This window comes from Alligator sinensis, unplaced genomic scaffold, assembly GCF_000455745.1.
Source record: "Alligator sinensis unplaced genomic scaffold, ASM45574v1 scaffold1223_1, whole genome shotgun sequence".
NCBI classification, from domain to species: Eukaryota; Metazoa; Chordata; order Crocodylia; family Alligatoridae; genus Alligator; species Alligator sinensis.
The window spans coordinates 2,160,200-2,172,476 of record NW_005842062.1 but is presented as its reverse complement, the minus strand read 5'-3'; the positions used below and the strand labels follow the sequence as shown (position 1 = coordinate 2,172,476).

The 12,277-nt window shown below is 38.4% G+C and overlaps 1 protein-coding gene across 14 annotated transcripts in view; it reads right to left on the bottom strand.

Annotated features, from left to right (window-relative positions):
- Positions 1–12,277, bottom strand: part of RAPGEF2 (Rap guanine nucleotide exchange factor 2) — a 242,453-nt gene that overhangs the window by 156,515 nt on the left and 73,661 nt on the right. For 13 of the 14 annotated variants that reach the window (XM_025203576.1, XM_025203571.1, XM_025203583.1 and 10 more), the window contains exon 5: positions 1,919–1,994. The exons of the other annotated variant lie outside the window; for it this stretch is intronic. In XM_025203576.1, coding sequence (XP_025059361.1) covers positions 1,919–1,994 — 76 coding nt within the window. The remainder of the gene's footprint in view (positions 1–1,918; positions 1,995–12,277) is intronic. 14 annotated transcript variants of the gene reach the window in all.

Sequence of the window (12,277 nt, the reverse complement as noted above, 5' to 3'; positions counted from 1 at the left end):
GGGGGGGGGGGGGGGAGAAAGTTACAAGCAAGTATCTGAATAAGGAATTTCCTGTTCAACTTATCTAATTTAATCCTTCTCTGTTCCAGAAGCCTTAAAGTCACCACCACAAGTTGTTATATAATAGTGCATGGCACTGAAAGTGTTAGAATTCATATTGATGACTTTCCTGGAAGATGAGTACAGTAATTTGCCTGAGAGCAGGTCTCTCCTTTGTGCCCATCTGGCTAATGTATTTGATTATGTCATGCTGGGATGAACCCATGACTATAAGAGGAAAATGTCCAAAATAATTCTGTATTAAAATTAATTCCACTAACAGTTATCACTTCCCACACAAAGGCCTAAACAGTTACCCCAAAACGGAAACAGGGAAACAAAGAGAATAACAACACAAATCATTACTAAACAAATGATTTTCCTGTTATGTGTTTTTCCTCTCCTCTCTATACTGATGATATAATACAATAAAAAGTTTTAGTAAAACTAGGGTTACCCCATCCAAACATTTAAAATTCACTTGAACATAAACATATGTCACTAAAGTCCAGTTCTGATGTGAAACAAATGTGTGGTGACAAGCTGGTGGTTGCTCTGCAAGCTGCCCTCTGTTTGAGCTCTCTTCCCAGTCAAACCACAGTCAGCCCTTCAAAAAAGCTTACATTGGGCATCTTCTATTTAATGAAGAGGTTAACCATCATGCTATCACTATCACTTTCAGGGACAGAGAGAAACAATTTAAATTTCTCCTGTACTGAGGATGCATCTTCTTTGGATTTTGCACCCTAAAAAACTGATAAAGAATTGAATCTGAGAACCCTCTAGGGGGTGATGCTGTTCTGCTAGCGAAGCACGGCTGTTATTAAAAATGAAAATACACTTGGAAAAAAAAAACTTGACAAATTTACTGTCAGTGGTACAAATATCCTTAAATAACATACATAACCTTACATAGCTATAATAAACAGTTTTCAGCTGCTGATAATCAACTGTTAAAAGCAACAATCTGAGATTAGTTAAAGCAGAAATATTTAATAATATAAATCCCTGACAATCATCACACTTCTACCTAAAGCTATTCTACTGATTATCCAGCCCCGCTGTCAATTTTTAAACAAGTCTTACAATTCATAAAAAGGTCTCAAATACCACTTGATCATTCATTTTGTCAAATGATACTGCCAACTTTTGCACCTGTTTGCAAACTCCATATACTATGGCTAAGTATGGATATTCAAAAAACCCAGGTCTCGATCGATTCAATCATCACAGGTTAGTCTAAACTGTGTAGATTGAACCAATAAGTTAGTGAACAGACAATCACTTTTGATTCCGAAAATGCAGCCACATGCTTACAATGGCCCAGGTCAAAAGGTGGGGGTGCTAGAGCATGCCTTCCTGCTCAGCTGGAGCAGACAACTTGGGCCAAACACCAGCTGAGGGAGGGGTTTGTGGGGGGAGGTACAAAGCATCCTGGGATGTAGGGAGACTGCAAGTTAACTTGAATCTGGAGGGAATCTGGCACAGAAGTTCAGCACACTGATTTAACCTAAATCAGTGAAGTCTGATATTACATCCATCCAGGTTTACCTTAAACTGGTTTTGGCCATTTTGAAAGCAGCTTATGTGCGCTAACTTCTGTTGTGTTACAGATTTGAACTGGCTTCCCATCACTTATACTGGTTTATGTGCAATTTCTGTCTTTAACCTACTTCTTAATTTAGACAAAAGAAAAAAAAAGAAAGCAAAGAAAAACAACAACCATCTCTCATGCACACTTAGTTCAGTATTACTTATACTGGATCTTAATAGAGATAATTTACAGGAATTCAAAATAGTATTAAATACTGTTTACTGCAATACATTACAACTTGAGGAGGGGAAAAAGTTTAAATGAAGTTAATACAAATATCCTTACCACAATCATTTCAGATGGCTCTAAAACAATGCACTCACAGCCACGCCTCAAGCTCCCTGCAGAACGCTTGCCAAAACTGAGGAATAAAATTACTTAAATCAGAACAAATTCAAAGCTGTAGCACAATCCATGGAAGTATTTGTGCCCAACCCCAGATCTTTAAACACATAGGAAATATATAATCAGGACCTGTAGTAAAGATGATCTCTTTTATTAGACCAACAAGATTTTTGCAAAAAAAATTCTTTAAATTGCAAGCTTTTGGGCAAGCACCCTTCATCAGGCATTGGAGAAAAGATCATAAAAGTTATCCTGGGTAGAAATCAAAGTTCATATTTTTCAAAGGACAAATATATGCACTTCTGCCCAGAGCAATATCCATGCATATGTTTGCCTGCAATTGACAATTCCTAGAATGCCAATGCCAATATACTTTTGATTTACAGAATTTACAACCATATGCCAAATAGTTATATTAATACTTAGACAAATAACCAAGTCATTTCCAATTAAACTTTGTCTGTCTTGTTTAGTAAATTTACTAAACAAGGCAAGACAGACAAGAGACAGTTTCCCACAAGATAAAATGAGACACTACTGTAATTAAAAACAGAATCAGCATTTCCCAACTTAAATGGATATTAGCCTGCAGATTTAATTTTAAATTGTTATGCAATCATTACAAGAAGTATTGGTTCATAAAGTATTTTAAAAGACATTAATAAAGTTTGAAACACAACTGCAAGTGGTTGTGCTTTGTCCCCAAAGTAAGAATATATTTTGTTTTCATTACAGTGTAGTGTCGCGTAAAAAGATCATTAGGAACAGCAAACAATAACATAAGCCCATAATCTTTGCCCCAGAGTGTCAGGATAGAAAACATCCGGCTGGAAATTGCCTTTACCTAGAGCAGGGGGTGCTACTTACAGTCCATGGGCAAATATATTTTATCAGGCCCACCAAACATGCCATTAGTAAGTTGCGCGTGGGAATGTGCCATCTACAAGCAGTATATCTAACTGCCAGCTCCAGCCCACTCTGGGCCAAGCTGTTATGTTCTGAAGACTTTAGACCACTGGTTCTCAACTTTTTTGTCTCAAAGTACCCAGCAACAGGCTCATGATCCCCCTCAGAAAAATGTCAGCACTTGTTTTCACTCTTTTTTTTTTTTGTAAACTTTTAAAAGAAATAGTAGAGCAAATCTGCTGTTACAAGGACATAAGAAATACCACAACAGGTCAAATATTTTTAACACTACAGATTACTATTTGAATTCTCTTGTGAATCATGTTTGCACACCCGAACACTGCTAGCCCCGTGGCACCCTTCAAATAAACTCAATGCTTTAAACCAATATAAAGTCTCAGGCCTTTATAAACATATGCAATTTAGAGCAGCCCTATGGCTGTTCTAATTTGTGCCTAGGGCAAAACTGTCCTCTGCCCTTTATCCTATCCTGCCCAACTCCAGGATTGTGGGAAGGGATTTGAGCAGTTGAGGACATCTGCTCTTTAAGAACCTAAAATCTGCTGCTTTATTTACAAATAAAATACCTTGCTGGTGATACCCTACTTGCTTGAACTTAAATAAGTTGGCATGAACTTTTAAACTACAATGAGGCCTGTAACAGACTTTTCACACTCTGATAAGACCTCCATCATAGGGTATCAAGTGTTAAAATCCACATGTATAGCAACTTCAAAGTGAACTATCCAAATTGATGAATTCCACACATTACTAAATAGCATAGCGATGAGCATATAAAGAAAAAGAAAACAGACTTGCTTTTTTTGCAGTGTAGTGCTCAAAAAAAAAATTAAGCTGAGATTTTTTTTTATTTCTTAAGAAGCTTTTGTCCAACAAAAATGTCCATAAATACTCTCATTTGTCACTACAGTATAATACATTTGAGGAAGAAAAAATGGGAAGAAACACGTGGGGAAAGGATGTCAACAATTTATTTACTTTCTCAGTGTTAAGAAAACCAAGTGTGACACTGAGCTATGGGACTGCAACTACATCACCAATCAGGAATCACTTTTTTTTTTTTTTTTTTTAAATAATGAAAAGTACATTTTTATGACAAGTAACAGCTCTCAACACGTTATCCCTTACCTTTGTAAAGAATCAAGTTAAATCTTGTTTGTCAATCAGTGGTATTTTGAGTGAATGTTTTACTATCCTCTTACTTCCCATATGATTGCTCATTTTAACTAATTTCACTTGCTACCCAAGGGCAATTTATGTACACTCGCATTTCAAAAGCTGAAAAAAGATAGTAGTTAAATACTGAAAAGAAATACTATCCATTCATCTTTACCATTAGCATTTATATTTAATGGTACATGAAATATTACAATAGAAAGAGTTTCCAGAATACTGTCTTTTTAAAGATTCTACAAAAATATCTTAATCTTCCCAACAAGACGCACACATCTCCAGAGGCAAAAGCATGCATTCTTCTGTTGCTTAACACTAACAAAATGCAGCCTGCCCTAACTCAGCAATGCATGTTTGAATTTTGTACAAATCGTAACTACTTTCAGGGTATACAGGAAAATGAAACCATTACTTCATTTATTCTCTTTGAAAAATGACTTCAGGATACATATATTTAGGTTTTCAGCCACTGCCCACATCAACAGTCAGCAACTTGTTCAAGCGGTAGGCTGGGATGACCCAACTCGGGTCTGATGCAAGCCTGGGCTATGACCTACCGCCTCCACTTAGCCCCACTGCTTGGCCACAGCAGATAAAGTTTCCCATTCCCCACCTCTTGCCAAAGGCCCTCAGCTCTACAGACCAGATTTGGGCTGCAGGCTGCTGACCCTGATCTATGTGAATAACCACAATGGGTGCATCCAGACAAGCATGCATGTGCAGTTTGTGATGCTTCAAACCGTATGCAACACATGTGCAACCGTTAGCTACACTGCAAATTTGCAGTGAGGCACCAAAACTCAACACAGGGAGATCCTTGGTTAAAACAAAAAACCCTCTACAAAATAAAGCGGTGAAACACATGCTCCAGGAGCATACTCTGGCAGACAGGGATGCTGGGTCCCCCAGGGAGATACTTTGGCTGCTAGTCAGAGCATCTCCCCTTCTCTAGGTGTTCCTCATATCTTCCAGCATGCCAGGAGACAGGAAAGTAGGGAAACAACCTTTTTCCCAAAGCAGGGCATTTTGCCCTGCACCAAACTCCATGCACAGGGGTATGTGCAGCAGCAAAAAGTAGTGGCACAAATTTGTGCCACTGCTATTTTTGCTGCAGCTAATGCACGACCTGCATGTGCACACACACACACACACACACACACACACACACACACACACACACACCTGGATGTGCCCAATAGGTGCATTAAAAAAACCAGCATAAAGGAAAAAGTATGTTCTTGATTAACAATTATGACAAGGCAGATGTAGCAGTGGGAAAACAACGAACTTGGCCCTCAAGCTGAAAAACAATAAACAAAATCAATGCATTTCCCCATCAATTTAAAACTAAGATTTGTTTTACTTAGGAGTTCACCAATATATCAGTTGGCTATCGAATTGGTACTGATAAAAGGAAAATTATGTTATTATATATCGGCTTTTTTGGTCATTGCAGCCAACGTTTACCAATAATTATGCCTTTTGGTGCATGGAAGGCTGTGACGTGTAAACCATGAGACAAGAATATAGTTGCTGTTGTGCACCATGCAATCTCGATCAGCTCTAAATACATCTCAAAGAAGTGCAATATGGAATTTTTTTTTTTAAGCATCTGAAAAGAACAACTGAACAGCTGATTGCAAAGTATACGCTGAAATATTTCACAGGGAAACAACGCCAGTAAAAATTTCAACACAACGAACTTAACACAGCATCTCAAGACACATCACGCTATTGAAAACAATGGTTTCCTAAACATGGCTACAGAAAAGAAAGAAGCAGGGCAGGAAAAAGCTGCACCAAAGTAACTAGCTAAGTATAAAGTTTATACTGCAAACCACCATTTTAAAAGTAAAAGTTTTAAAAATAATATGTGGTATTTTTTTGCTACAAAATGTTTCTAGAAGCAGGAACACAAAAAATCTATCGTGTATGCATGTGCATTACAAATGCAAAACAAGAAGATTTATGTCAGTAGTTTAAAATGCCTTGCACTACTACTAAATATTGGTTATCGAATGGGCATCAGCCAATATGGTTGGTTAATCATCAGCTATCAGTATTGGCCAGGAAAATATTTATCAGTGCCCCCCTAGTTTTATCTTGGTACGATTTGATTTAAGCTTAGAAGTTTATTCTTCTCACTAGGTTTCCTAACCTAAGTTTAAAAAAGCTTGAAGTTCTATAGGCAAAAAACAAATAAACAGATGCAAAAGTCAGGGGTTTTCAACCTTTTTCTTTCTGAGGAGCGGCCCAGGTCCCCAGCCCTGCCCAAATGGCCCTGGGTGCAGTGGGAAGCCCTGGGGGCCGACTCACGTGACCAGCAGCAACGTGCAGCCTCGCCCATCTGTCCACAGCACCATCTGCAAGATGGAGGCTGTAGGCCTACTCCTGCCCCTTCCTCAGGACTTGCCTCAGCCCTGGGGTGCCAAGACAACTCCTCCCCATGTCAGTCTAGGCAGAAATCCTGAAACCTGCTCATGGACCCCCAGTTGCGAACCACTGGTTTAAGTGAAAAATGTCCTAACAAATCAGTGGCACAGTAGGAATAGCACTCAAGCTTCCCAACATCTAATCCCCTTCTACCAATCTCCTTCATTATCAGGGACTGAGCCCATGGTAAATAAAAACGTTTCTAACCTGTACTGTTGTGAAGATATCATTCCAAATATGAATAAAATAAATTATTCAGTCTTGTCCTTCGGCAGCTGCACAGAGATTGCTCTGTTGCTACTCAGCTTTACCACGATACAATATAATGAAAACTAAGAAGTCTCAAGAGTTTTCCCTGCTGCTGCTCAGAAGACTATGGACAGCATAAAAATTGACAAATTGGATGTCAACTTTGCTCTGACAATTGGGCGGAGTTTTGAGCAGCAGTAGAAGCTGGCACAAGCAATCACCCCAAAACTATGGTTCTAAATGTAGAGGGAGAAAGAGAGGAGAATGATTCCCTACCCCTGATGCATTTATGCTCCCTTCAGCAAACCACAATATTCTGCTTCAGGGAACACAAAGAAAATATTCTCCCCTGACTTTCTCTAAAAGCTGGGGGGAGGAAGACTTCAGGTTATCCGACACCTACTAACCTGATGTCACACTTCATGTGGGGGATCCCTAGATGAAGGAATGGTGGAAAATGGATATACTGCACACTGGAAATACTTGGAACCAAAAAAACAAAACAAATTTGGCTAACAGAATGAGAGTTCTGAGACAGTTCTTTAAAAACCAACCCAACGGGCATGCAAGCAACGGAGGCAACTCACATGACACAAGAGCTCACTTAGCCGACTATAAAACACACAAGGCACAAAGCGTTATGTAAAATACCAAGAAAGAATTCCCACAAGAGACCATAAATCAAGCCAAGGGTCTGACTGCCAGGTAATTCAGCAGGTTACTCTCCACCAGTGTCCATCATAAATTATCTGCATACGTTTTAGAAAATGAAGGTTTCAGAAACGTTTACTACTTGGCTCAGCTAAATTAGGTATTCAACAAATTGGTCCACTCCCTCTTCCTCCCAACATAAAATAAGGCTACTGATAGTTGCCTCTTTCCAGGGAACTAGGCAGGGTGGCACCTTGGAGTAACTGGTTCAGAGAAAGAAGTTTTGGAAAGGAACAAGCTACTTCCTCAGATACTACCTCTCTCTAGCGAACTACAGCATTATACCACATTCTTTTTTTTAAGACATTGTTTTCAGTTCATGCTATAGTAGATTTCGCATGATACCTTCTTTGCATTTGGTTATATTATATAACTTGCATATGCAACAAGACAGAACATGGGTAGACAACACACTTAATTTCTCCAAATCCATGATAATATTTCTGTTCACAAAACTTTCAACCCAATAACAGTTAAGTCTAACTTTAAGCCACTGTCAATCTCCTTATATTAGGCTGCCACAGGCATAACTCAGACAGCCAAAGCAATTAATCTCCGTTATAGTAAACATATAGCAGTGTTACTCAGGATCTCTCAAAAAAATGCATGCTGCAACCACATCCTTGTCATGCTCTATGCTGCTGCTTAAGGCTTACAGGTACTTGGAAGATTGCCTGTCAGTGGTCTTCTTCAGTTCTTATGCCGGGGGTGATTCTCCTTTTAAAGATCCCTTAATACTGCTCAATTCCTTTTACCTACCATAAACAGGTGATTCTCCTTTTAAAGATCCCTTAATACTGCCCAATTCCTTTTCCCTACCATAAACAGTATGGACTAGGGATAAAAATCACACCCTAGACATACTTTGTAAGTAACTTTTTCAAAAACCTAAAAAGACCCACATAGAAAAATGTAATTTTAATAGCAGGCACTCAAATTCTAGTGAAATACAGATTCAGTATAGAGCTGTATAAAGTGAATGCTCTTGGAGGAAAAGAGAATCAGAGATATCAAATAAACATTTGCAATTGCTCTCTATACAAATATACTTTGACCACACCACTTCCAAGACTAATTTAAAAACATACTAAAGATCAGACAAAGTAAAATGACTAATTTACTACTTCAATATTCAAACCTGTTTATTACGTCTAAGGATACTCAATACTGGTGAAAGGTTTGCAAGCCTCAGTAAACTTATCACTGAAACAGATATGCCAAACTGCAGAGTTAGTTTTACAACTCCATATCCATCTTCAAGAATCCTAAAATTAAATTCATACCAACTATAGATAACAAAAAATTACAGTTTCCTCCTACACTTCTATACAGCAACACAATATATTTTTCCCTCTCAGTCATTACCCAAATGCATGGATTTTGAATAAACCACAATCATCTGCATGAAAGTATTCAGCAGTTACAGATGATCAAATAAAAGTTAATGAGAAGCATATCAAGTGAAAGCTAGTTTCCGAACGTATATATTTTTTCTAAAAACCTTCATGAAATATATACAAACTTGAGTCAAAACTTCATAATGAATTTCATTTTACAGAAATTATAATTCAGAGCAAGTACATTAATTACTACTTGGTAATCTTTGACCCAAACAACAGAAAAGGAGGATTTTTTGACATGATTAATGTTCTTGGTATTTCTAGTCAGTAGAGGGTTTTTTTTGTTGTTGGTGGTGTATTTGGGGGTGGGGTTGGGGGGGGGGTTCATTATTATTTTTACAGATCTGTGTTGCTTTTGACAAGTCCAAGCAACACCTTACAGATTTCACAATACATCTTTCATCATTAAAAGACCAGATACTGTACACAAAATACTTTAAAACAAATCAAGAACACTCACATTCAAACAGTCATGAACTTTAAGGCACCAAAGGTGATCTCTTCCACCTACTCATACTATCTACAAACTTCAAGACAATGGAGACCAAAGCCAGTTTCTTCAGATCTAATCTGTCCATTTATCCCAATTCCAAGACATGCTGGTACACACTCATGTTTCCCAAGGTGCTCAGGACAGACAATAGTAGCTGAGCACAGAAGCCTCTCCTATCTGTATTCAATACTGTTCCCTTGCCCTGGGCCTCTACATTCCTGTTTTCATGTCAGTCTAACTCCCTAATGGAATGTTACTTCTCAGCACTGGAATGTAAATGTACTCATCAAAAGCAACACAAATCTCAGGAAAAAAAATGGAAAAAACCCCCCAAAAAACCCCCAACCACCCACCGTCGACTAGAAATACCAAGAAAATTAATCTAATAAGTAACTGTTTTTTATTCACCATGTACAATATTCTAAATAGACCATTTTTACTGTCATTACAATTACTGAAAGTTTGTTCCCTGCAAATCAGATTAGCTAAATTTATGGTTCTTATTCATAATGAAATCATAGTAAATTAAACACAAAAATGTATGTGAATTACAAGTGAAATGGGACCAAAGGATGGAAGACTATTAGTGTTTCAGAAAGAACTATCATCTCAACACAGCGACACCGTTTCTCTGAATATAAGAAAATGCAGGTCATTTAAAAACAATTTTTTTTTAAATTAATAGTAGTATTTATGAAAAATGGAGCTAATTTAAAAAAGGCAGAGAAGTTTAACGAGCACACCAGTCTTCCATTAACTGACATTCATAAGTAATTCCATAATAAAATAATTTAATATGGGCATTTAAAAAAAAACAACTAAAGATATTTGAAGCTTAAAGTACAATATAAACTGCCTTTTATAAATGTTACTTTAAACTAAACTCCAATAATCTCATGCACATATTGTATTTTCAAAAATTAATCTGTACTTGGAAGATAGTGCTGTGTGATGAAATCCTTGCAGAGTTATTGATTAAAACAGGCAATATCTCTCACACGCGCACACACACAGGTTTGGAGAAGATACCTAGTTTTCAATAGTGGGGATTAAAATAAATATTTCTCCTGCTTTCATCTCCCTCTCCTACTCCTTTCATCTCTCTCCACTTCTCAATTTGGAAATATTCTGAAACTAGAGGTAGGTGTAAAAACCTTGTTTAGGTTTCCCTGGCTCTGTACGTTTCATGATACAAATAACCCCAAAACAACTGAAGTATATGATGAGTTTTCTTGTTCACTACTTCACAGTAAGAAATGATAATCAATTATTTACAAACTAGTTTCCCTTTCCTAGTTACAAAGCTCTTTAGGGCTCGTTATATTACAGCACCAACCTGCTTCTGAGACTCTCACAGTACAGCAATAAGAACATTTACAAACGCTGTTTCCCATTTTCAGAAACTGAAGTTGTATAACCTGCTGTCTTCAAGTAGCAACTACGTTGTTTCTGCTACTACTGTCTACACAAAGCCCAGTACTTGTAGTATTTTCCATTTTCCCTGTGTTTTCCTTCTGAACTTGAGTTCATGTTTCTGTGCTGCACACACAGGGGAGCCACATTCCTTCTGACGGTTAATTTCCTGCTTGGGTGACCCAGCCACATCTCCTGCCTGTTGATATATGCGGCACATGTGGCATGGGTACTACTTCCGCATACCAGCTTCATGACCTCAAACGCTGCCTGACAGCTGTTTTTTGTCAACTTCCATTAATTTATTTATTAACATCTGATGGTACAGAAGCCAATACAGCTAGCTGGAATACATGATCTTTCACAAATTCCCTAGTTATATCTTTGCTTACAATAAACAATTAAAATTTACTCTTGCCATAACAACATTATCCAAATAGGTTCTCTATGGGTACATCCAGAAGTCTGCGGACATGCTGTAGCAAAACCCCCATATTTTTTTTCTATTTATTTTAAAATGCATTCCCTCACCTTCCCCAACCATTTCTGACCCTTTTTCTCTCTTTTCCCTATAAATAAGTATAAGTAAGCTAAGATGTAGGATAAGCTTTAAACATTTTTATTTTGGTAGCAAGTTTTTGGTTTTGGATACCCACCGTTTTATATTATATTATTAGGTTTGTATTGATTTTTACTGTTGTATACTGTATTATTATCATTTTCGTATTGATTTTTATTGTTTCATATGGATAGTGTATGGTTTAGGCCTGTGTTTGTAAGTGAACCAAAGTCATGTCAAGTTTCCATTTTATATGTCAAGCCTCCATCTTCTGTCCTCTGCCTGGGCATCCCATGTTGCAACTGTATGAGTCACATACCCCTCCCATGTAAATTGGATCCCCGATGAATGAGTGTGATTGGGAATGATTGAAATACAATGGAAGCAGGCCTCTACTAAATGGCTTATAATGACTGGGCCATCACCTCACACTGATTCACCCAGGAACCATGGACCTCACCCAGGAACAGAGACAAGACCAGCATTTGAAAGACAAAGGACCCTGCAAAACCAGCAACTCTCACCATTACAGACACCCGAAACTGCACATCCTTGCATGGAGCACACATGCTCAGTACACCAGGGGCTGACCCTTGCCTGGGCATGCCTCCTGTCACTAGGGTCACACAAGGTCTGCCACTATAAAAAGGGGCAGTGAAGACAGACCCAGCAGGAACTCCATTTCCAACTGGACCAGCACCATGCCACACCACCTATCCCCATCCACAGGCCCTGCTGGCGACCCCCCTTTGGACAAGGACCCCTTCCAGCCTGGATAGGTAGATATTACCTGCACACCTCCTCCTACAACAATGGATCTCTCTGTCTCTCTCTCCTCCTCAACTTCAGTGGACTTCAGCCCCTGAACCAAGCCTCCTTAACCCCTGCTGCCAGTGTATGTGTGGGTGGGTGGGTGGGTGCAAGGGAACCAATTTGACATT